The 23198-nt window shown below is 42.7% G+C and overlaps 6 protein-coding genes across 10 annotated transcripts; 3 read left to right on the plus strand and 3 right to left on the minus strand.

The window, feature by feature from the left end:
• Positions 1-12: 12 nt before the first annotated feature.
• LOC132263976 (nedd8-activating enzyme E1 regulatory subunit) lies at positions 13-1909 on the minus strand. Its single transcript, XM_059764008.1, has 3 exons — positions 1762-1909; positions 179-1681; positions 13-116 (listed from the first exon to the last, which is right to left on the minus strand). Exons 1-2 carry the CDS (start codon positions 1827-1829, stop codon positions 190-192), a joined length of 1560 nt encoding a protein of 519 aa, XP_059619991.1. The 5' UTR covers positions 1830-1909; the 3' UTR covers positions 13-116; positions 179-189.
• A 95-nt stretch (positions 1910-2004) lies between these two features.
• Positions 2005-3570, plus strand: LOC132264249 (DNA primase small subunit). The gene is made up of 5 exons (XM_059764365.1): positions 2005-2194; positions 2260-2413; positions 2477-3262; positions 3321-3405; positions 3466-3570. The coding sequence occupies exons 1-5, from the start codon at positions 2077-2079 to the stop codon at positions 3568-3570; spliced, it is 1248 nt and encodes a 415-aa protein (XP_059620348.1). The 5' UTR covers positions 2005-2076.
• Positions 3571-3764: 194 nt separating this feature from the next.
• On the plus strand, positions 3765-6276 carry LOC132263974 (uncharacterized). 5 transcript variants are annotated; one of them, XM_059764003.1, is made up of 8 exons: positions 3765-3974; positions 4039-4294; positions 4360-4746; positions 4809-4979; positions 5044-5133; positions 5187-5642; positions 5696-6038; positions 6105-6276. In XM_059764003.1, the coding sequence occupies exons 1-8, from the start codon at positions 3810-3812 to the stop codon at positions 6202-6204; spliced, it is 1968 nt and encodes a 655-aa protein (XP_059619986.1). In that variant the 5' UTR covers positions 3765-3809; the 3' UTR covers positions 6205-6276. The 5 variants fall into 5 exon arrangements, with proteins under 5 accessions (XP_059619986.1, XP_059619985.1, XP_059619987.1 ...); XM_059764002.1 differs by having other exon boundaries at positions 5696-6028; XM_059764004.1 differs by having other exon boundaries at positions 5711-6028.
• Positions 6277-6440: 164 nt separating this feature from the next.
• LOC132264119 (uncharacterized) lies at positions 6441-8594 on the plus strand. Its single transcript, XM_059764204.1, has 5 exons — positions 6441-6742; positions 6804-6962; positions 7270-7545; positions 7612-7881; positions 8135-8594. Exons 1-5 carry the CDS (start codon positions 6688-6690, stop codon positions 8548-8550), a joined length of 1176 nt encoding a protein of 391 aa, XP_059620187.1. The 5' UTR covers positions 6441-6687; the 3' UTR covers positions 8551-8594.
• A 2006-nt stretch (positions 8595-10600) lies between these two features.
• On the minus strand, positions 10601-15364 carry LOC132264120 (uncharacterized). Its single transcript, XM_059764206.1, has 5 exons — positions 15082-15364; positions 12740-12990; positions 12005-12636; positions 11184-11945; positions 10601-11116 (listed from the first exon to the last, which is right to left on the minus strand). The coding sequence occupies exons 2-5, from the start codon at positions 12972-12974 to the stop codon at positions 10631-10633; spliced, it is 2115 nt and encodes a 704-aa protein (XP_059620189.1). The 5' UTR covers positions 12975-12990; positions 15082-15364; the 3' UTR covers positions 10601-10630.
• Positions 15365-16923: 1559 nt separating this feature from the next.
• LOC132264250 (sortilin-related receptor) lies at positions 16924-21279 on the minus strand. Its single transcript, XM_059764366.1, has 5 exons — positions 21177-21279; positions 20979-21110; positions 19998-20290; positions 19625-19939; positions 16924-17460 (listed from the first exon to the last, which is right to left on the minus strand). The coding sequence occupies exons 1-5, from the start codon at positions 21277-21279 to the stop codon at positions 16924-16926; spliced, it is 1380 nt and encodes a 459-aa protein (XP_059620349.1).
• Positions 21280-23198: the final 1919 nt, after the last annotated feature.

Here is a 23198-nt window from a genome sequence, read left to right on the forward strand (position 1 = left end):
TTCATTTAATAAAATCTCTTCACTTTAACAGTATCCAGATCGCAGAGAGTAGGAAATTATAAATCTATCTACGATTTTGTAAACTGGGATAGGAATCACAAATCATAGATCTCCTCCTGCAGAGAGAAAAGACACCGTCAGACAATATTGAAATCATCTGGGAAAACGAAACACTCACTTTTGCAGGCTTCACAGTTCATAAGTCGCAGTTTCGCACTTCACGGCATTGTAGATGAAGGTGTTGTTGATGGGCTTGAATTGCTTGGTGATGATCTTAATCACCTCCTGCGCCACACAGCCTCCGAGGAAGGAAGACACGGAATGCACTTCGGCTCCACCGTAGCGACACAACTCGTGCGCCAACTCGTCGCTGAGGCTGCTCAGATTCATCTCCGAGAAGAGCTTCCCGGACAGATTCTTCAGGCGCGCCGTGTCCGTCTCCACCTCAGCTGGCAAGCATCCGTGTTCCGTGTGGAAGCGCTCCATGGCTCTGAGCGCCACGTAGTGCTCAATGAGAGTCCCGGAGACCTCGAGGCAATCGCCAAAGGCTGGACACTTGTACGCCTTTTCGTACTCATCGGCGATCCGACTGCCTCGATGCACACTGATGTGAGCCGCTTCTCGGCAGAACAGGCGCACGTCCTTCTCCGTGATAACGTCGCAGGGCAAGTTGACTTCCTTCAGCAGCTGCTGAACGCGACGATAGATTGAATCTGCGTCGGCGAGAGCCTGATTCCGATAGACATTCTGCAGGGCAATGTAGAACGCCGTCTCGGCAGTCATGTCTGGCAGAATTCCTGGCAGAGGAAGCCACCCGTGGCCCTCATTGGCCACGAAATCCTTCAGAGCGCGCACGAGGATCCAGAACGGTTTGCTCTCCTTCTTCAGATTCTGACACTGTGGATCATCGAGTAACTTCTGCAGATTGGAGGACGCCTTGCCACCGCTGAAACTCGAATTCACAGCTTTGATCGCCTCCTCGTGGTTCTCCTCATCCTTGCCCATCGCATTTCTGATCAACTCCCTCAGTTCTGTCTTCTCTTTGTAGTTCTTCGGTACCGCGTGAGGCTTATCTTTGGCCCATTCCTGAAGGAATTTGTACAGCACTACCAGCCAGGGCACTTTGGGTGTCACAGTGACGCTGTTCATGTGCTCCCGCAGAGCCGGGAAGGGCACTTCAAGGCGCAAATCTGTCGAGCGATTGTCCGGATGCGATTCAATGATGCAATGCTCGCGGATTTGAAGCCTGGCACTGCCTAGGAAGCCAACAGAGCGACATACGAGAAATGGGATGTTCAGATCCCACAACTTGTTGGACAGCGTCACGATGGACTTCTCACTCAGCGCCGTTCCAATCACGAGATCAAAGTTCTTGAAGAAGTCTGGATTGTTCACAAGCAGAGAATCGATATTCTCATCCACATAGTCGCCGTTCACGTCGGGATTGAGCTCTTGCAACAGATGAGAGCAGCACTGAGCCCGAGATTGACCCACTGAGGTGGGTTCCAGGAAGAAATTGCATCCCACATCCTCCTCAGTGACCACTCGTCCGTCGACAATGGTGAAGCCTCCGACGCCTGGCAGGACTATTCCCTTGAGGATCTCCGTGCCCAGGCATGTCGCATTCAGGAGACACACTTGGGCTGATTCTAGAGCCTGTTGGCCATGCTCGCCCCACAATCTGGAAGGTAATATCAGGAGATTGTAAGGATGACGCTCAGGCAACCAGCCAATGTTTGCAACCGTGCTTCACAGCCCTACCTTATCTGCCGGTCGTACTTTTTACTCTTATCAGATACCTCAGGTGATTTTGGAGCTGGCGAGGACATTATTTCACCTTTAGCACGCTGTAAATAGTTTAGAATCAGAGAGAAAAGTCCCGAGAAAAATGCCAAGACAAACCGGTCAAGCTGACAGCCGTCACTGTAAATCCCGCTTGTGGCGCTGATATCGTTAAGATGGCTCTCTCTTTCTCTCTCTGGTTCTCTCTTTTGGTCTCTCTCGCTGTGACAGAGTGTAAACAAGGCATTTTTTCTTCTCCTGCCCAAAACTACCCAAAATATCTTAAAAAAAACAATGTCTTTAGCTTCAGTTAATACACAAATGAACTCTGAAGTGCTGCCCGAACATCTGAAAATGTACTACAAGCGCTTGTTTCCGTACAAGCAATTTTATCAGTGGCTTTCTTATGATGGTGAGAAGTGAGGTTACACAACATTGCGCGCTTTTCCCAACAACATGTTCTCTTTCGCTTTCCAGATGAAAAACTCTTTCAGCACAGAGAATTCTGCTTCACCTATGACGGTGATGTGTTTCAGCGGTACCTCACTTTCGACGATCAGGAACACATGGCGAAGGAAATGACGGCGAAAGTGCCCTCGAAGATAGATATTGGTCCAGTGATGAATGTGAGGTAAACAAGACTTCTTGGAGTTGCTTTTCTGGTTCATCCTCAACACATCTTCCGATTTTCTAGGCCCAATAAGTTGGGTTTGGCCCAGAATCTGCGCTTCCGGCAGCGAGAGCTAATATTTGATATCGACATGACGGACTACGATGAGATCCGGACTTGCTGCTCTGGTGCTGCGATTTGCCACAAGTGCTGGAAGTTTATGAGTGTCGCGTGTGACATCCTTGGCGCTGCCCTGCGAGAGGATTTTGGCTTCGAGAACATCCTGTGGGTCTTCAGTGGTCGACGAGGCATTCACTGCTGGATTAGCGATCACAATGCCCGAGAATTAACTGGGGAAGTTCGCAGTGCTGTGGTGCAGTATCTGAATCTGGTGGGCAGGAATGAAACCTCTGGTCGCTATGACATCGAGTGTGATTATATGCATCCGCGTGTTCAGAGAACGCTCGCGACAATCAACGCGGTTTTCGAGGAGATTTGCCTTCAGGATCAGGATCTCTTCAACAATGCTGACAATATTCAGAAATTTATTCTCTCCCGCATTCACAATGAGACAATTCGCAATGAATTGAAACTGAAACTCCTGGGATTGCCAAATAATTCGAAGATTGTTTGGCAGACGTTCGAGGGCTACATGAATGCGGTCAAAGGGAAGAATCCGCGACTCAAGTACCTCGTGGATGACTTGAAGATCTTCCTGACATATCCTCGATTGGATATAAATGTGACTAATACGATGAATCACTTGCTGAAGGCGCCCTTCTGCGTACATCCCAAGACGGGAAAAGTTTGTGTGCCTTTCACACCTGGAATGACGGCGAATTTTGATCCGGCTTCCGTTCCCACAATCATGTAGGTTCAAACTTCTTTCGATGATATGCATTAGTCTCAAAAATTACATATCTTTTAGGGATCTGTGTAAGGAAATTGATGCTTATGATGCCAAAAAAGCGGAGGATGCTGAAAAATTCGACGTAGAAGTGGGAAATATCCAGGTATTTATCTCATAAATTGAGTATTTTCTCATTAAATGAAAATTTTTACTCTATCTTCAGACCTACAAGAAGACATCGCTTCACAAAGCTGTTCACATCTTCGAGGAATTCATCAGGAAGTGCGGAAAGAGGGCCGAGAAGAGGAAAGACACAATGGATTTTTAATTTTAATATGAAATGGAACATTTTTCACTTATTTTGCGTATGTTTGTCATGGATTTTCCAACACTTTATCTCGTCATCAGTCCCCAAAAGCTCTTTCTACGCCAAAGGCGAAGCCTTGGAAGTGCGAAGAAGCCTTTTTTCGCGTGAAATGCGTCGACAAAACGAAGAAAAACAGCAGTTACTAATTCAGTTGCTTCAGAACTTTTCTTGAATATTCACAAAATAGTCTCGTGACTTTAATGGCGAAATATTTAGCTCTTCTAATTGTTCTCTGGCTTTCTAGAAGTGTTTTGTGTGAAAATTCACGGGTGTTTACATTGCCAGAAATCTGTGAAATTTCAACAGGACTGAGAATTTATGTGGACTTTGGAGTGTCTGGTGAAGTGAGAAGTGATGGTGCAGCGGTGAGGAAATCCTCCAGTTTGCAATCTCTTGCAAAACTTTCCTTTTATCTCCATTTATCTTTAGGAAGGCAGAGTGGCTGAAAATCCGTGCTTCTTCACACTCGTCACGTGCCCCAGCTGCTCTCTTCGCCTCTCATGGGCGTTCGAGGGTGGCGATGGCATGGAAAAGTTCTCCATTGTTGAGCCACCCTACAATGTGGTGGATGAGAAGACCCTCAGCGATCCCTCGCGACAGTACGTGACGAAAACCAGGGCGTTGTCTCTGCAATTCCCTCCAGAGTCAATCAACATGACTTTTTCACTCTTGTACGAGAGCCAGAGTGGGTTTATCGATCGCCAGACTGTCTGTCCGAATGCTAATCATGCTCCCTCCTGATTACTGTAGGGAATACCGTGGTAGTCGCCGAGCCACTCGGTGGGAATCTCATGGAGACAAGCCGGCAAATCCAATCACCATTCTTCCCATCTCTGTACTCGAGAGACTTCATTGTGGACTACAATATTTCTTGCCTCAGTGACGATTGCAGAATCAGAATAATTTTCACAGACTTCCAATTGGCTCTCATATCGACATTAGAGATTTTCGATTCAAGCCAAGAGCGAATTCACATCTTCTCAGGCGCTTTCTTCAGACCACCGATCATTTTCAGTCAAGACTCCTCGATCAGGATCCGTTTCAGTGCAAACGGTGGCAGTGATTTGGGCTTCTCCGCCAATGTGACCTTCTTCTCAGCCACAGAAGCTACAAATCCTCTTCTTAACCCAAACACTAGTAAGAAAACAACCCTATTTCTAATTGCCAGCACTTGTTTATCTACATTTTCCCATCATTAGATTGCGGAGGAAGCGTCTTGAGTCTCGGAGGAGCGATTTCTATGCTGAACATGATTGGCGAGGAAGATGATCCCGTCTTCTACGACTGCACCTGGATCGTTAAGCCTTCCCATCGATATTTCCATCAGCAGGATCAGCTTCTCTTGCGCGTGCAGTCATTTAGTAAAATGGGTGAGTGGCTAATGAGATTAGACGCCGATGTGTGTGCAAAAAGAAAATTATCGTGGCGTTGCAGGTGACTTTTCCGACTTGTCTGTCCACCGAGGATCCACATCAACGCATCCTCGAGTGCTGAAAGTGGAACGGCCACACGGAAATTACACCGGTGAGTTTTCCGTAACCATGAAGAGTTCATTTTTCTGATTGTCTCTTCCGCAGATACACTTGGTGAGAATCTCATCGTTCCGCTGACCAGTGGCTTTTACGTCCGTCTTCGTGGCTTCTTCACCCACGAATCTCGACTTGTGATCGTGTATGCGGCTTTTGGGATGCGTGATTGCTACATTGGGACGGGATTCATGTGCAAGAATCGCCACTGCATTGCCATCGACTTGCGCTGCGATGGATTCGATCAGTGTGGCGACTCCAGCGATGAACCAACTTCCTGTCTCACCGAAAATGCCAGTAATTGGAATAGCCACGGGAACTACTTCTTCCCCAAAGTTGACACCTTCGATGACGATAACTTGCGAACCGTGTCCATTCTGCTCGTGATCTGCAGCTTCGGCTCTGTGATTCTCATCACTGTCTTCCTGCTGTACCGCGTGAATTCGAGGCGAATGAGGCACCAGAGGAATCTGCAGACTCACCTTCAGACGATCAGCGATCTTCTGGGTAAGGGAGTTGCAGAGGGAGATCAGTTCTCCTGCCACATGAATCAATTAAAGTTGATTTTCTTCCAGATCAAAATGTCATTCCCGTGCAAGAAGCTGTTGCTGACGAACCGCCACCCAATTATGAGGCTCCGCCAGAGTACGAGGATGTCATCAGAGTTGGGATGGAGTATGAGATTCGCAGGAGCAAGCGCAGGAACAGGAGTCAATCGAAGAGGAGGCGTTCTGAGAGTCGAAAGCTCTTCTTGCAAGAGGAGAACACACCAATTCAGGCTGATGCTCTTCAGCAGACCGCCGAAGAGGGCATTCTGTCTGTGGCGTCGAATCCAGAGGAACTTCCAGGCGCCACATCGTCTCGCACACTTGTCGAGAGACTTGATTGTGTAGGTAAACTCAGGTATTTTCTAGTCCAAAGCTTTGCTAATTTTGTAATAATAGATTGATTTCTGGGCTTATCGATTAGATCGTCATCTTGTGAGGCTGCAGAAGCGTGTCCGGAGGCAAATGAAGCGAAAGTCATGCAGACGATCCTGCTACTTTGTTCGAAATCGACGGATAAATAATAGATATGCTGTATGATCTGTGCTTTTGGCACATGTGACCTCATAAATGATTTAAATTGTGCCTTGTTTTCCAGACCAAGGTGTTCTCTCTTAATCCATTTACTCGATTTACTCACATGTTTTGCCATTCTCATAAAATTTCCCACACTTCTCGTCTTTTTTTCACTATAATTACGTTGATTACAAGCGTAAGTCGCAATGTCTAGGAGAGTGAGAGTGAAAATTAGCGATATATACGGAAACGGCACTCGATAGAAGTATGTTCAGTGAGTGTAAAACTTTATCAGAGCAACAATGATTTTGCCACTCAATCAACCCACCAGAAAAGCGACTGCTGATCACGCCTGGACAGAGATTCCAGCAACCACTTCATCTTATCACATCACGATGTGATAGTGTCTGGAGATAAAATGTTCTGTGAAGCGGTATAAAAAGAGATTCGCGATGTGAGATCCACATTTGGAACCGTGAAAAGTGTCTGAAATGATCTTGAAAGTGATTTTAGTGTGTGCAGGAGTTCTTCATCTTGTCGCCAGTCGTGAGTTTCACAAGTGGATATTTTTCCCTTCCGGGAGTTGTAAGATTGTCAATTTCCTCAGAATGCTCGGTGAACATAAGGAATGATATTCCTGTGAGGGATCCTGTGTACTTGAATCAGCAAGGACAGCTGTGGTCTCCCAACGGAGCAGCTCTCACTTGGAATTCCGGACAACCATCTTTCGTCTCGTGCACAGGAAGTGGAAACACCCTCACGTTCAGTGAGTTCTGAAGAGTTTTAAGGGAGAAAATTCTGCGTATATTCAAAGCTTAATTGCTGAGAGCTTTAAGCTTGAGAAAATACGTCGATTCTTGCCACAAAACATCGGTTATTGGCATTTTTATCTAATCTCACTTAAGAATGTGAGAATTAAGGGCTTTTCTTTTTATCGCCGAGTTTTTAATTTTTGATATTGACAATCAGTTTTGAATGGTAAATGATATGGCATATCTGGCTTTGGTAGGAATGATTTTAGCACCCAAATATTATGAATCAATTGATTATTTCTTCCAATCATGTCGCTATAGACGGTCAAAGGACGAGCTCAAAGACATGCATTTCTGGGACGAATTTCAACGTTGGCGGTTCAACGGCCAGTTCCAGTCAATTGGCTTGCGCCAACACGATCACAGGAGACATCACGAACACTGGATCGAATTGTGGCAATGATGGCACAATCCTAAACATTGGCTTCAACACTTTCGACACACCAGGATTTGTTACTTACATCCAATCATGCTACTCACTCTCCACCGGCTCCGTTCGCTACACTCGACACGTGCTTCCCGGCAGAGCGATCAATTGTAAGGCCAAAAATCCCACCCTTTCAGACTTATTACAGCTGTGAAGAGACTCTTGATGATTCTCAGTTGCCGTGATTGAGTCCAGCAGACCGAGTTTCAAGACTGCCGGAACGGCTCCACACGTGAGTCCGGCCACTTCTTACACGCAAGCTTCGCAGAAGACGCGCCTCACGCAACTTCTGGGCTCTCAAGCGCAGGCAGAGATCTTCCTATCCAGCTCTTCCTACATGTCCCGCGGCCACTTGGCTCCTGACGGCGATGGTATCTTCAGAAGCTGGCAATTCACGACTTACTTCTACACGAACGTTGCGCCACAATGGCAGCAGACGAACGGAGGTGAGATGATCATTGTTCTCTTAGAAACTTCTATACAATGTGTGGTTTTGGCACTTGGAATGGGAATTTTTCGCAAGTCATAAAATTGATATTAAAAAGTCAATCATCAATCAATTGGCAATTTGATGAATTGTCGTGATCCAATTTGATGCTATATGTGCTGTCTTTTATTGCTGGAAGATGAATTACATTTCTTTGGAAGGAAGAATTCAAGTAAACATCTTTGTCACTGAAATTTCTCATCTCTTTGAAGGCAATTGGCTGAGGGTGGAGAACGCAGCTCGTACCAAAGCGCATAATATGCAGCAAGACCTCCTGATTTTCACGGGAACATTCGATATACTCACCCTGCCGCACGTCAATGGCCAGCAGATCCCGCTGACCCTCGAGTCGGGTGGCATCGAAGTGCCGAAGTGGTTCTGGAAGATCATCAAGTCAACGACCAACAACGCTGCAATTGCTCTGATCACGCTCAACAATCCCTTCGCCACGAGCATCTCGGCCAACGAGCTCCTCTGCACGGACATATGCTCGTCCTCCGGATGGGCGGACAGCTACTTCAGCAACTTCGCCCGCGGCTACACGTACTGCTGCAACGTCATGGCGCTCATGAGTCGCATCCCGTGGATCCCCAGCGAGGCTTCTGCCAACAACATCCTCAACTGGTGAGTCCAAAATCCCTTCGGTCGCTCGCACGGACAAACACTGTTGCATGGAACTGTGTCTTTTATTTACAATTCAATAAAATGACATCGAGTATTGGCTACAGCACATAAGATTCGAGTCGCTATCAGTTCTTCAATAAATATCATAACTTTTTTCTTACATTCACTCCTCAAACATGCCTCTCTGCTCTCCATCTGTTTACTTCCAAAAAGGGAAAAGGATTGATAAAATAGCCTCTGTGAGTATTTGATTACAAGTCTGAGGAAATACTTTTTATTCTCTCCCACTCTTCATGTGGGTTTTATTCACCAATTTTTTATTCTCTCTCTTTCTCTTTCTCTCTCTTTCTCTCCCTCGTCTCTCGGTATTTCCGCTGACACAAAAGTTAGCCTTTTTTTCATGTGAATTTGGCACAAGAATTGTATTTCCGAGAAATGAATTTCTTGTCGAGTATTCCATTTCTTATCAGAGTGTGTCAGAGAAGGGGTGGCGCTCTTCCTCCCGATCCACAATCCCTCCCTTTTATGTCACTAGTGTTCAAAAATAAAGTGATTTTTCTCCACTCTAAACTCATCTACAGACACCACGAGGAGGTTCACACCAGAATTTTGTGTTTTCTGTGTGTAAATTTGTCAAATGTTAAATTTTGATTTATTTGTTCGTCTTTTTTAGCACCTTCAATTGTTAGTTTAACCTTTTCTTTCGTCCCTACATGTCCATTTACTTATCTTATGCTCTCTTTTGATTCCTTCATAGAGAAAATTTCACACTCTTATTGCTACATAATGTTTCTTTTTCAAAGAACTTTGCAATAAATTTTCCCTACATTTATAATGTCTATATATGCTTATTTATATGTAGTTGTTAGCATAGAATCTTCTATTTCAGAACATGATATTACATAAATTTTCCCATTATTCCCTATCCAACTTCTCATAATGAAAGATAAAACTTTATCTATTTGAGAAATCTTAACTCACAACTTTTATGTCCAAGACATTTAGCAGTTGATAGAGCAAAGAAATGAGATTTCAATAGGGAACAAAAGAGTTATTATTAAAGTTGAAAAATGTTTCATATTTACAGAGATAAATCAAGTTAAAACATATTGTTTAAGCATTAAAACATGATCGTGGACTAATTCGAATTATTAGTTTTTTTATTTTTCAGCAATAAAGCTGAAAATATTATAAAAATTTGGCGGTCCCTTGGCTAAATTTCAAATAGACTCTTATTATTTAATAGATTTTAGTAAAGCTACTTTTCAATTTTGCTCTAAAAATTAATCATATTCTTAATTTCTATATTTTTATTATCTTTAACGCTTGTTTTTTTGATTTCATAGATATTCCAAATCAATTCTAGATACTTTTATTAATTATAATGATTTATGAAATGCATATTCTCATTGTTTTCATGTAGTTTTCGAGTAATTTCATTTTGTGTCAAATGTGAAATTAAAATTCAGGTCCATAATGTGATGAATACAGTATTTTTCATGTATTTATAAGTAAATAATTCCGTTAAGCAGTGATATATTAATTTAAAAAATAATGCTTTTTTTTCATTCCCTCTGGGTTTACAAAGCCTTAAGATTGCAGCATTAAATGTTGTGCTCATGATCACATCAAATATTCCCAAAACATTCCCGCAATTTCATAGTTGGACCAATTTCGTACACCTTTAGAATATTAACAACCATCAGTAAAGCTTTTGCCACTTCAATCAAAATCCACATTTTTTTTCTTTTGGAACACTGAGAACAAAATCGCCGCAGAAAGAGGGAAATTGTTAAATGCAAAAGTGTCCATGTTCTCCTGGTGGTATCTGTAGAGCGACAAATGTTGAAACTACGCTCTAGGAATCACAGTTTTTAAGAAAAATATATGTGTTATGTATGTAAATATCTCTGTCCACATCTTCCCTCGCACGCCGCAAGTTCAAATATCAGATACTCTCAGTTGAACTCTCGTCACGTTCCGCGTGATTTTTGCCTCCGTGCACACATTTTCACAGGGGGTTGGGGGGGAGGAAAGGACTCACCTGGGAGTTATTGTCAGTGAAAACTCCGCGTGACGCTATTCTAAGTGGGTGTCTTGAGGCAGAAGCAGAATTTCTTCAGGTAACTCTTTGGCATGCACCCACTCTGGCTGGCGTAGCTGTTGAGGCGACTCACGGAGCCCGTCATCTGGAATGTCTTGTCGACCAGCGAGTACGTCACGGTGGACTCGAACTCACCGCCACCCGGGTTCGTCTCGAAGACCAGCAAGTAGTCATCGTGAGGCGGCGATGCGTCCGCATACTCCGCCCTTCGGGCAATGGCAATGCGCTTGAGGTGCAGATCGGCGCACATCTTGTGGGCAGTCGCGGTGCTGTTCATGTACGAGTCAATCTCACCTTTGATGAAGTTGATGATGAATTTCACAGCCGCCTTCACGATTGGTGAGCTCCGGCTCGTGGTCTTGTAGGGCGTGCAGGTGCACCAGTGCGCCTCGATGGCAGAATCCGCACAGGATCGATTCCATGGCATCTCGTCGAACACACTCTGGCAAGATGGACAGCTTGTGGCCTAAGGAATGCACACAAAACGTACTTTTGTTCGACATTGAGATGGGAAAAGGGCGTTGAGGACTCACTTGTGGCAGGATAGCTGACGTAATGTGTTCCTCCTCGGGCAGAGCCGTGAGCGCCAGCACATGATGAAGTGTCACGTGGAGATCATAGGGATTTGTGAGGCGATTTCTGTTGATTTTCAATGTTTGAACAATCTCAGGATTCTCCTCCTGAAACCACCTTGGCAGCCAGATAAAAATGAAGGGTAATCTCTCCTCCAGCCATCCCGTCATGAGCTTCCTCACCGGTCCGAACCTCAGGCCGTGGTCCGAAAAGAGCACCACGGCACTCGTATTGAGTATTCCTCGACTCTCCAACTGATTCAGGTAATACTTTATCTTGTGGTCCATGCTGGACGGATCACTGATGTCATTGTGACTGAACGTGTTGGCCCAGAAAAGGCCAAAGAACGGCTGATCTTTGTACAATTGGGCAAAATCCAGAGCGTAGTTGTAAATATAGTCTGCGGAATGCTGAAAACCGACACAAAACTTGAGTGAACTCTTGTACTTCACCGGCAGATGCTTCTCCGCTGCCAGCATCATTGGTCTCAAGTAGTAATCTGTCGGTGGACGAAGAAAGCCCTTCTTGTTGAAGTTGAAAGTGCTAATTTCCGCCTCGTCCTCTGCATAGGCTGTGACATAGCCTGAGGCGCGAAAGGAATACCACACCATTGGACAAGAATCCAATTTCGCCACGTGCACAGGATCGCACACGCTGTACGACAGAGATGAGTTGAAGCCCGTCAGAATGGCCATGAGGTTGGGATATGTATTGTCATCAATCTAAGAAGTGGAAATCCAATTTATACTGAAAAATTGATTGATTCGGTGAAGAAATTTACCTTGTTGTATCCCTTCAGCTCAAACCATCCGGAATTGTAGAGATGTTGGGCTGTATTTGGCATCGCTCGTATGAGATTAAGTCTCGAAATGCTATCTATTCCCATCATAAGGACACTTAGAGGGCGTTTCTTGGTGAACTTGACTTTGAATCGCTGAAAACGCTCCAGAACATCTCGCTTCTCGCGCATCACGTAGTGCACATTTCGATACTTTTCCTTTCCGCCCTTCGAGCTACAATTCACGTAGATGAATTCGGCAGTGTCCGGCAGGTGCAGAGAGTGCTTGAAATGCGTGCAGTTGGACAGAACTATGCTCAGATCCGCATGATCTTCCTTGGGAGAGCGCAGAATCTCGCGATAGCAGCAATGTGGAGTGTCGTAGATGTCGAACTTCCGCAGGAGACTCTTGTCAACGACAATACTGGCATTGCCCTCATCTGTGTACTCAATTCGCGTGAGGGGTGATTTGGTTGAGCACTCTTGCTCCTTTTCGCGATGGAATAGCTTCATGACATCCGACGCCAGAGGATCCAAATCGGGCATTCTGCATCCTGAACTGTATACCAAATACCCCGAAGGAACTGATGGTAAAGGAGACGTTGCAGAATTAGGCTTAGAATCATCACCACTCACTAGAGGTGAAGAATTTTGGAAGCAACATAAAACGAAAGAACCAATGCAACACAGAACATAAAGTGGCTGAGAAACAGAACAGCAGCTCTAAATAACTGATACCTTGGTAGCCGGAGATGTTCTCATCTGGTGGAATGTGGACGATCATCTGCGGATCTGGCGATGATCCCAGATGGTAAGAGGAATAGATGAGCACAAAGAAAATCACCACGGCAGTGCAGAGACGGAAACGCCCGCATTTCTCAGACTGAAGACTGCGCAGCTCACGACGGATCGACAATTCAGAGTTCCAGTGGATCAGCGGCGAATTGAGAGATATAGTCATCTGCTGAACCATCTTTGGCTGTCTTCATCTATTGAAACCAATTGCAAACGATAGAAAAGAAAGCGAAATGAGCTTTTTGCACACCTTTTCTCAACACTTTCCTGACTGTTGTTTGTTTTCGAGAATCGAAAAATCTCTCATACGCCATCTGAGATTGTTCACATTCAATTCTCATTGGGGAATTTAACAACGTGTGACTTCCGGCGATATTGATCCTCACATATATTTGTCACTCTTTTCACCCTTTGTTTAAGCCAATATTGCAAATATAAAGATAAGCCAAATCTTAAGCTAAAATATTCTTTCTAAATTTGATAAGAATCAAGTGGTAAATTCAATTTCCCGAAAATCATCAAACAATATACTGAAGAAGAAAACCTCTTTTGTTAGACTGCAATTAATCTTTGTCTTCAGGTATTGCTGAAGACACTACTTAATAGCCTGTCAATCAAGCCATTCTTCGGTAATTACATAAATGTTTATCGGCCAGCTTCTACCCAAAACATTAGCTACTCGTGGAACAGTAATAGAGCCTCGAAAGCCTCTGAATTCAATTATATACTCTGTAAGAAATATGCAAACCTATAAAGATGTTAATATTCAACGAAATAATCAACTTTTTTTCAGTAGAATATTGACATTTCTGAGGGTTTTTTTAATGATTTATTCAATTCAATAAAAGTAATAAAGTAACTAATCCTATATCATTTGCAATTACTCTGCCAAGTTGCCAAATGAGACGAAAATGGTCGGTTCGATCAAAAGGAAAAGGCAAATCAATGCTCTTCGATCTTACACAACGACAATACGTACTAATTGGAAAACATAAGTCGTTATTACAAGCCTTCAATGGTGAGGAAAACTCCTCCTGTGCTCATCGCATCTCGAATTCCTCAGCTCGGATTCACCAGTCGGTGATGAGGCAATAGGCAAAATTTGTGTCATAGAATTGCTATTTGAAGCTTCCAAGGCGAGTGTCGTTCACGGTTCTCTCCAGCTTCAATTCAGCAATTGCTCGTGATCTTAAACAGTGTGAATTCCTGAATATGCATGCTCGATTGAATCGATTATCTATGAGGCAAAGAGGTGGAAAAAACAACATCTCACATAATTGCTTAACGATGAAAATTGACTTTTCTGGCGTACGCTTTTGTGTTGGCTGGCCAAAGCCTCGAAATGCTCTTTACCGTCAAAAAGTCCGAGAGATTATGTTTGGGTGAACAATATGAAGGCAGAGATGGAGAGTGAGATGAACTACACGAGAGTTTATCAGTAACTCTTCCTTGAGCATTTCCTGTGCGAAACAATTACAATTTCGCAAGCCAAATTAAGAAACTGGATTATTATTTGGCATCTGTATTGTGGCTAGACGAGTGTAAGGTTGAACTAATGGTATAGGAAAAAAAACGAGAAAATTAGCATCATTAAGAAGTGTTATTGCTAACGCGAAAGAGTTGAACGAATGGGAAGCAAGGGAGTGTGAAAAATCCAAAATCATTCAATCATTCGATTGTAGGTCGATTTGTCGAGGGGTTTTGCATATTTATGATGATAAATAATGCTGGGTTTTCCTGAAAGTTTCTTAAAAGAGGTTCATTTATGCAATCTCTCCTTAAAGATCAAGAAACAAAGAACAGAGCCTTGATCGAAAACCTTCAAATGTTTGTAATAAATTCTTGAAAAGTATTTTTACGTCTTTCATTTGCATTCATTTACTCCCAGTGGAGTTCTGAAGTTGAAGTCAAAGTGAAAAATTCCACCCATTGCATTTGCGGTAAGTACGCAGTTAGTGATTAAATTATAACAAATTATGTGTTATTAAGAGTGAGAATGTGGTCTCAATAAGCATGATACTCACCCCCAGAGCCTCAAATTCCCACCCTCTCGCGCGGTAGCTCAGAAATGTCGAGTATCGATTAGTTTGAACTGCGCGCAAAAAGCTCTTTCCCACCCACCCATTCATGTTATCCTTGAACACCCTATGAGAATTATTAATTTGCAATTATCTAGCACATGGTGAAAGAAATCCCACAACTCATCGATCACGGCAATATGAAATATTTACAGCAAAAGGATAAATCGTTGGTGAAGAAGGAAGAGAAAGTGCACTGAAACTCACACTCTTATTGCAGAAATCCCCTCTAGTTCACTCTATGCTCGTCTTTCGAGTGCAGAAACAAGGTGGATTCGTGCTAAATTTAGCTCCATATTCTGGGCCACGAAGGGCAGGGAAAATTCACAAATATAGCACTAAAGGATTGGCATGGAAAATCACTTGCACTGGGTCACTTTCTCGCAGGGACAATGGCACTGTTCTGCGGGACGAGATGCCAGTTCATTGGATGTTGAGACCAGAGAGCGACAAAAGCTCCAGCGATGTCAAACAGATTTTCGCGAGTTGTTTTTGGCAAAAAGTCACGCAGAAGACTGAAGAGCCGACGAGGATTTTCCCTGCTGAGAGACTCACTGCGCGTCTGGCAACTTCGAACGTGCCAAACTCTCGAAGGAGGGGAAATTATCACAAATTTAGCAGCGCAATAGTCACACTCACCATGTGAATTTTCTCGTTGTGAATGACGATGATTCAGTGGATGAATAAGTGGGAGACACCAAAGGGAGCTTCTCCGTGTATCTATGCAGAAAACCTCCTGACGTCCTTCCAAAGCTCCTCAAGCACATCTCAATCGGGGGAGAGAGAGAGTGAGAAAAAGTGAGAGTGGAAGAGAAAGAGAGAGTTTTGAACTTCCCCAGTTCCAAGTCGCTTCATAACAATAAAAAGCATATGAAGCGAATTTGTCGAGGCGCAAGATTGATATCAAAGCCAAAATATTCCCTTGCCCCAAGAATTATCTTACAAAAACAAACCATTGTCTGGATCTGGAATGGATGTATTCATCTCTAATTTCTGACTAGAGACGCAAGGGCAAAAAGTTACAAAATTCGTGGTAAAATTGTGGGAAGTGTGACGAAATATTACTTAAAAATGATCCAATAGTTGTGAATAGAAAAAAAACATTATATAATTGTATTTTAATTTATAGCATAGAGAAGCCCAAAAGAAAAACCTTGTCCAATCGAGCTTATAAGATTGACTCAGTTGCAAGACGCAGAAAAAGAGGAAAAAACCACTTGTCAAGACAAGACGGTAATGTTACGGGCTGAAGACAATCCATTTGACTTGAATGGCAATATGAGAATAATGTAAATTTCTTAGGGATTAAGTATATTTTAAAGTATTTAATACAATTTTTCATACACCACTTTGATTGACGGGCATTAATTTTACGAAATTGTGACTTTTATTATTAGAATGCCAAAGAATGTACATTGAATACTAATTGTTGATTTCTATAATGTTTTTTTTTCATTTAATGAAAACTCGCGAAAATTCACAATTCAATGCACGATTAAATATTTTGTGGAAAACATCAAAACCGTTTCAGTCTCTTTATCATCTCGCTAATTTGCATTAAATCACTGACCGAAAGAGAAATAGTCTCGTGACAAAATCTAGTTTCATGTTCCGCAATTTGTATAGAAAAATACATAAATATTTAAACAGTGACGATAATGGTTTTGTGAATTGCGCTTCGATGATGAGTTGAATCATGTGAGCTTTCGAAGCTTAAGGAGAATCCTTCGCGGCTGGAGAGATTCTCTCTCGCATGAGCGACTCCTTGAATGAGGGGAAGCTCGAACATTCCCCTACATCACGTGCTTCGGTTCCATATAATCATTATGCATTTTTCAGCACTTCACCTCCACACCAGCAATCAGCCAGCAAACATGGGAGAGAAAATAGAACGGTGACTTAAATAGACTTTCTATTCCTAATACATTTCCTTTTATTTTTACACACTACAAAAAAAGGGGGAGCGTTTCGAGAATTCATGGTGACGCTGCAAAGGGGCGAGTTGCTATCTATTTACAGGGCTGGGCTCGGGGGTGGGCGGAAGCGCCCTCAGACAACGTTGGGGTTCGGACAGCGACAGACCGAGCAGGAGTCTTCGTCTGTGGCATCGCCGCATCCGTTTCGGCCAGAGCAGGCGATTGCCGTTGAGCGACAGCGTCCGTTGCGGCATCTTAGCGGGCAATAGACGTTCTCGAAGCTGCTGAGGAGCCGGAAGAAGATGGCCGGCATTTCCCGGGAGCCGCAGAGGTACGCCGGCTCATCACTGCCGTCGCGACAGGACACGATGGAATTGCAGTACTCATACTCCGGCAGGCACTCGCCGCTGCGACACTTGAAGGTGTTCGGCGGACACTGGCCGGTGGCGATGGAGCTGCAGTCCGCCTCGTCCTCGCCGCCCGGACACTGCCGCCGGCCGTCGCAGCGGGCGCCGCGGGAAATGCAGCGACTGTTGCTGTGGCAGTGGAAGGTCTGCGGTGGACACTGCGATGCCTCCGTGGCGTTGCATTCCTCGTCCGAGGCATCTCCACAGTCCGGCCGGCCGTCACACACGAAGTACCATGAGATGCAGACCCCACTCGAGCGGCACTGAAAGCATTAAGAAAACAATTTTATCGTCTGTTACGCACCCGGAAGCTGGTTCATCAATCCAACATGTCCACAAAATCGCAATGAGATCGTTATGTGTGGACAAAATAGAAGTGTTTGTGGAATTTCATGGGAATTTAGGCTGTTATGATTTTATATAAATTCAAACAACTTTCTGCACATCGTGAGCGACTGCTGGAGTATGAGTTGTTACCGCTTAGCCTTTTAGAATGTCTCTGGTAGAATCAGAATGCGAAGGTGAAACGCAAATTGCGGTTCTTCACTTCCATAAACCTCTTCTTTTCTCTTTCATTTCACATGCTGGAGAGAAAGCAAAACAATGACTTTATCCACTTTAGCATTTTTTCCGCGTAGTCGCCAAGAAAATTCTAGGAAAAAAGATATTAAGAAATCACGAAGCAACGGTTCAAGCTCACGGCGCAACATACTTATATGGTCACAGAGGCGATTAAGTGAGTTTCTTATCGACTCTCTTCATTATATACATGATGTACATTTAATAGTGACAAATGAGGGTGGATTTAGATCTCCGGTATATAATTTCCCACGCGCAATATCGTAAAAATTCGAATATACATGTGGAGGGGTTAAAAGGCAATTAACATAACAAATCTACAAAGTGCCTAATAAGTAAACTACAAAAGATTTCGGGTTAGGCAATTTCGCAAAAAGTGAGATGCAAAAGACACTCTTAACAGAGTATAAACATTAAAGTTTTACAGCGTGTCGTAAAGTTTAAAGTTCACGGCAGCAAAAAGTCTACTTTCTATGTCGGTAAAGTGTTTTTTTCTGCACCTTTTCCGTTCTCTTTGCGTGTCATCTCAACTCAATTCAAGAAGAAGCGGTGAAAATATCTGGATGAACAAGAACAAAAAGCAAAGTCATTTTCGGTATTTCATTAAATTGTTACTTGAAATTCCTGAAATTCATGCGTAGAACTCCAAGTTGAACGCTCAACATTCCTTCTGATCAGCGAAAGTAAGAATCATAATTCTTTCTCAACGACACTGTCTCGAGACTATTTTCTTTAACCTCCTGCTAAGATTCTATGAATATAAAACAATCCCAATAAGTTTATCAAGATGATGTTGAAATGTTTTACAATTAATTAAGTGACGCACTTTTGATGTGAGAATGTGAAAAATAACGGCCAAGAGTTCCAAATAAGTTTCCCTCCGGAAATCATCTTCTCGCGCTGTTCCATTTTCTACTGTGAGGTCTTGAGCTACATAGTGAAGAAATCACCAAATGAATTGCGAAGGAAAAAAAAGCATCACTTAAGAAGAAAATTAATTGACTAAGCCAAGTGGCAGCGATCTTCTGCGAGTGGCACTCGAAATTCTGTCTCAAGTGCATGTTACCTTAAGCGATTTAAATGTTTTGGTCTCTTTCCCTCTTTTTCGGTGAGCAATGACAAAGCCTTTCGTGCTTTTGGTTCTATGGGATTTTTCTTTTGCTCCAAATCCGCTATCTCTTGAGATGCTGAAGCACGAGGGAATCACGAAAGAATTACCCAGGTAATAACTTTCACAGCATGAAATCCATTCATTGAGAACACACTATATACATATGCATGAAAATGCGCGCGCGTGAAAATTTTCAATTTTTAACTTCATGCTGACCTTAGGATGGAACGAATAATAAAATCAAAACAAAAACAGAAAGATAGATAAAATACAAAGAAGCGCTTCCGACAGATCTCAATAAAGGTAATTGATTTTTGTGCCAAACACACACGCAGATCTTTGACTCCTCTTTTATATCGAGAGACATTCAGGGCAATTAATTTCATTTTTTTTTAATCATAATCCCTCTGATCTGAAGGGCTTTACACATCGAAAAGCACGCAAGCATAATTGGAAAACTTTATAAGCATGCATTTTATTCACTTTTAATACAAATTTACATATATGGTAAGAAGGTCTGTTTAATTCATTTTCTGCATCGCTGATATTCGAATAACTAAACTTGTGTGAAGAGCAGAAAATAAAATAAAAAGAATGTTAACAGTGAATTGAGTTAATTTGAGTCCGTTCGTCGATAATATTTCACATATATAAGTATTATTTTCTTAAAATTCGGCCTGCTACTCACAAAAAGCCCAATATAGGTTAATCCCACTAACGCAATAAATTCATCTTACCTGAAATGTGCCAGGTGTGCATCCTGTGTAGTTTGAATTACATTGCTCTGGCAGTCCCTCAATCTTGGCGCAATCGCATCTTCCAGCCTGATTGCAGTGACTGAAGGGATCCGCCAGTTGACACTGCTGATCATCTGAGCAGGGAAGTCCCAGGGATACTGGACCATGTCCCAAATCCACTCGTCCTCGAACGCTGTGGACCTTCAGCAGTTGCTGAAGATCCTCACTGGACGCCGAAGTGTCTTGTCTCGCCTCGTAAACTCCCTTGGAAGCATTTGGTTGTTCATCAGTCTCATCAGAATACGATTCCTTAGCCTGAAACACGTTGAGAAGTCATTAATTGCAGAAGTGTAAACATAATCTCCACTATTACCTCATCACTCAGGACTTTCTCTTCAGATGTAGCATCTGAGGATTCTTGAGATTCTTCTTGCTTCAGCTGAGATGACTCGGGAAGTTTTTGTGCTGCATCTTCAAGAGACTCTTCATCTGTGTCTTGAGAAGTCATCTCATCAAAGGGAGCAACGCAAGCGCTTCCCTCTAATCTTGCCGGAGCTTGGCACTGACATCGTCCGAAGAGATTCGGAATGAGAAAGTCACAGGAGCTCCTCTTGTCCCACATTCGGCAATGCTCGTCGCTGTAACACACTGTTCCAGGCGGCGCCGCTGAGGAGGGTTAATTAATAGTTCTATGAAGTGATTTGTAAGTATTATCGCATAATTTACTCCAGTGAAGCTGAATCGCTCGTCATCGATTCACAACATATGTAATTGACGGAGTAAATAGATTAATGTATTTCCATTCAATTAAGCCGAACGATATATAATCTTACTTTCCATAGAAAGCACATTTCTTTCACATCATCTGCCATAATGAAACCCCCTAATAAGAGATGAAGCTCTCCGTGAGATTTTACGACTATATTTTCAGTGTTAAAACTGTGTGGGCTATTACAAGTCATTCGAGCTGAACATCTAAACAACATTATACAATTCGGCCAACAATTCACAATGTGATAATAGTAATTTGAATTAATTCAACTGTTATTCGCGAAGAAATGTGCAGATATTAAATGAATGTGTGATCTTAGCATCTAATTTTTGCGGAATAAGAGAAATTACAACAACAGTTTGGCATGTTCGAGAATTGAAAAAAATGTAAAGTGTAACAAGTGATGATTATATATATTTTCCATGTTTTGAATATAACATGCTTTTATCAATGGAAAACTGGGTCAGTTTATCATGAATGTTTGCATATGAAAAATGAAATTAACACTTTTCTTTGTGTTTAAGACACAAAATCCAATCTTTTAGCGCGAATTTCTCTACTTTTTCTAAAGGTTTAACTCACGTGATAAGCAAGTGTGTCGCCTGAATTGGAGGAATCCCTCGGAACACAGACAAATTCCGTCGAGACAGCGACTGTTGGCCACCTTCTTCGTGCACTGCTCCTCCAACAGGCACTGGCTGCCCAGCAACTTTGCTGCAGGCCGAGAACAGGAATTAATTAGTGGCAAATTGGGCCACATGAAGAATAGCTGACACTCACCATTGAGACACTGTGTGCTATTGAATTGGACGAACTCCTCTCTGCACTCGCATTCGTTGTTCTGATTGCAATAGCTCGCGGCAATGACATCGGAGCAGTCCATGTCATGCTGGCATTGACTGCCCAGCAGTCTAGTCTCCTCCTCGGCAGACACACACCAAATGATCACCTGGCAATTAAGACGGAGAATCGGTTATTGTTATGGCGTTGCTGGTTTGTCTCCCACGAAAAAAGCGACGCCTTGTGAACAAATCCCTCGCTCGCGAGAATTCCGTTCGCATGTAACGGACTCACACAGGTTGCATGAATTGGAAGTTGGTGATCTCACGATGGAGAACACCTTGATGAGCATCACGATGTCATGCAGAAGTGGAGGACACACGAGGACCCAATAAAGTGGGGAAAACATGCAACGCTTTTCTCACTATCGCGCCCAGAGCAAGACGGTGAAGAAAATGAAATTTCACTTCGATCTCGCGGTTAATTGTTCAGAAAGAGATTTATTGTTAGAGATGCACATGACTTCAGCCGGTGGAATTAGAATGGTGAGAAGAGTATTGGAAATTTCTCATTTCACTGTGCATTTCAAGAGAGAATCTTCAACGGTTAACAATTAATCTCAGAATTTCTTGTCTGTGTGTAGAAATTGTCCCATTAATTATGCATATTTTCTTGGATGCTGTCTTTTGTGCTAGAAAAAACATGAGAATTCATGTAATAGTTCACGAGTGAAAGAGAGAGATTTAGCCAAACTGAATAATTAAATTTGATTGGGATTCTTACTGTGAATCACATTCACTGAATATCTCGTAAAACTTTATGATTTTTCAAGAATGTTTTTGGTAATTAAATTTGCAATTTTTTTCTCCTTCATATTAAAATTGCCAATTTTTATTAGACATCAATAACAAATTTTGATAGAATATAGAAATATCTTCATCAATGTGTCAGAGAATTGTTGTCTAAGAAATGCTTTTTCAGCAGTTTTCCCTCTGCTCATCATCGAAATTTACAGAACCAACATTACGATAACGGACATTTCAATAGCACAGCAATTTGCGTGATTACGAATTTATCTAATCCTATCATCTTTCAGACTAAATAAATATGCACGTTACTCGAGAATTTCTCAAATTTCTTCCCACTGAATAATACCTCACCCAATGCCGAAGCCCAGTTAAGAGAGAATACCGCTCAAGACCTCTTTAATTGACTTTTAATGGATCAGAAAAGAATTTCAATCCACCCAGCGATAGTGCGCGATGAAGACACCAACTCACGTTAGAAAATTGGCCCAATTTCAGATAAATCCGAGTGGTATGAATAAAGATATCTCCCCTCTTCCCATAAATTAGGGTCAAATGGAGTACAATTAGTTTTAACACGTAAAACCCAGACAAAAAAGCGCACAAGATCGCGAGGAGCGTCATGTACTCTTCACGCCGTCTGTTTTCGTCTTCAGCACTGTGATGTGTCTCACTTTGGAGTTTTTCCTTCTGCACGCCCGTGGCAATTCATAAAGATATAAATTAGAATTCTACGGCGGCGTAATCATTTTTTAATTAATACTGGTGGCAATAAAATGTCCAAGAAAGAGCGCCTTTCCGCTGAGCGCAAATCATATCATCCCAAAGACTGCCAACAAAACCATGGGACAATTAAATTAATTCAATTTTAATATTTTTCCTCCTGGAAAACCATAAAAGTGCCTCTCTTGTCTTATTCCATCAAATAAATCTCCCGGTCATTTTTGCCATGGCAGAAAAAACCGCAATATTTCTTCATCTTCTCACATAGACTCTGTGATAGCAAATGTATGAAATGAGGCGCACAGTAAAAAGCAAGCATCAAATTTCTTAGCCACTAAAAAAACATTTAGAAATACTTTATTATCTCCTGAGACTGCGACTGTGGAAGGAAGGCGGGAAAGTGAGTTGAATCACCTCGTGAAATTGGCATACAAAAGACTTCGCCAAGATTCGCTGAGAATCAATTATGAGTGCTTCTAATAAAATTTTCGGC

This window comes from Phlebotomus argentipes, unplaced genomic scaffold (genome assembly GCF_947086385.1).
Source record: "Phlebotomus argentipes unplaced genomic scaffold, Phlebotomus argentipes genome assembly contig_32, whole genome shotgun sequence".
NCBI classification, from domain to species: Eukaryota; Metazoa; Arthropoda; class Insecta; order Diptera; family Psychodidae; genus Phlebotomus; species Phlebotomus argentipes.

What these genes read in the sequence shown, in the direction of transcription:
- LOC132263976 (XM_059764008.1), bottom strand. Translation starts at nt 1,829, where the DNA reads ATGTCCTCGCCAGCTCCAAAATCACCTGAGGTATCTGATAAGAGTAAA. An exon ending in AAGTACGACCGGCAGATAAG is followed by an intron (nt 1,682 to 1,761) that starts GTAGGGCTGTGA and finishes ATTACCTTCCAG; the next exon opens with ATTGTGGGGCGAGCATGGCC.
- LOC132264249 (XM_059764365.1), top strand. Translation starts at nt 2,077, where the DNA reads ATGTCTTTAGCTTCAGTTAATACACAAATGAACTCTGAAGTGCTGCCC. An exon ending in GCTTCCGTTCCCACAATCAT is followed by an intron (nt 3,263 to 3,320) that starts GTAGGTTCAAAC and finishes CATATCTTTTAG; the next exon opens with GGATCTGTGTAAGGAAATTG. An exon ending in TAGAAGTGGGAAATATCCAG is followed by an intron (nt 3,406 to 3,465) that starts GTATTTATCTCA and finishes CTCTATCTTCAG; the next exon opens with ACCTACAAGAAGACATCGCT.
- LOC132263974 (XM_059764002.1), top strand. Translation starts at nt 3,810, where the DNA reads ATGGCGAAATATTTAGCTCTTCTAATTGTTCTCTGGCTTTCTAGAAGT. An exon ending in ACTCTTGTACGAGAGCCAGA is followed by an intron (nt 4,295 to 4,359) that starts GTGGGTTTATCG and finishes TGATTACTGTAG; the next exon opens with GGAATACCGTGGTAGTCGCC. An exon ending in GCCACACGGAAATTACACCG is followed by an intron (nt 5,134 to 5,186) that starts GTGAGTTTTCCG and finishes TCTCTTCCGCAG; the next exon opens with ATACACTTGGTGAGAATCTC.
- LOC132264119 (XM_059764204.1), top strand. Translation starts at nt 6,688, where the DNA reads ATGATCTTGAAAGTGATTTTAGTGTGTGCAGGAGTTCTTCATCTTGTC. An exon ending in TCTTCATCTTGTCGCCAGTC is followed by an intron (nt 6,743 to 6,803) that starts GTGAGTTTCACA and finishes CAATTTCCTCAG; the next exon opens with AATGCTCGGTGAACATAAGG. An exon ending in TCCCGGCAGAGCGATCAATT is followed by an intron (nt 7,546 to 7,611) that starts GTAAGGCCAAAA and finishes GATGATTCTCAG; the next exon opens with TTGCCGTGATTGAGTCCAGC.
- LOC132264120 (XM_059764206.1), bottom strand. Translation starts at nt 12,974, where the DNA reads ATGGTTCAGCAGATGACTATATCTCTCAATTCGCCGCTGATCCACTGG. An exon ending in AGCTGAAGGGATACAACAAG is followed by an intron (nt 11,946 to 12,004) that starts GTAAATTTCTTC and finishes TCCACTTCTTAG; the next exon opens with ATTGATGACAATACATATCC. An exon ending in CGTCAGCTATCCTGCCACAA is followed by an intron (nt 11,117 to 11,183) that starts GTGAGTCCTCAA and finishes TGCATTCCTTAG; the next exon opens with GCCACAAGCTGTCCATCTTG.
- LOC132264250 (XM_059764366.1), bottom strand. Translation starts at nt 21,279, where the DNA reads ATGGACTGCTCCGATGTCATTGCCGCGAGCTATTGCAATCAGAACAAC. An exon ending in TAGCACACAGTGTCTCAATG is followed by an intron (nt 21,111 to 21,176) that starts GTGAGTGTCAGC and finishes CTCGGCCTGCAG; the next exon opens with CAAAGTTGCTGGGCAGCCAG. An exon ending in AGAAAGTCCTGAGTGATGAG is followed by an intron (nt 19,940 to 19,997) that starts GTAATAGTGGAG and finishes AACGTGTTTCAG; the next exon opens with GCTAAGGAATCGTATTCTGA.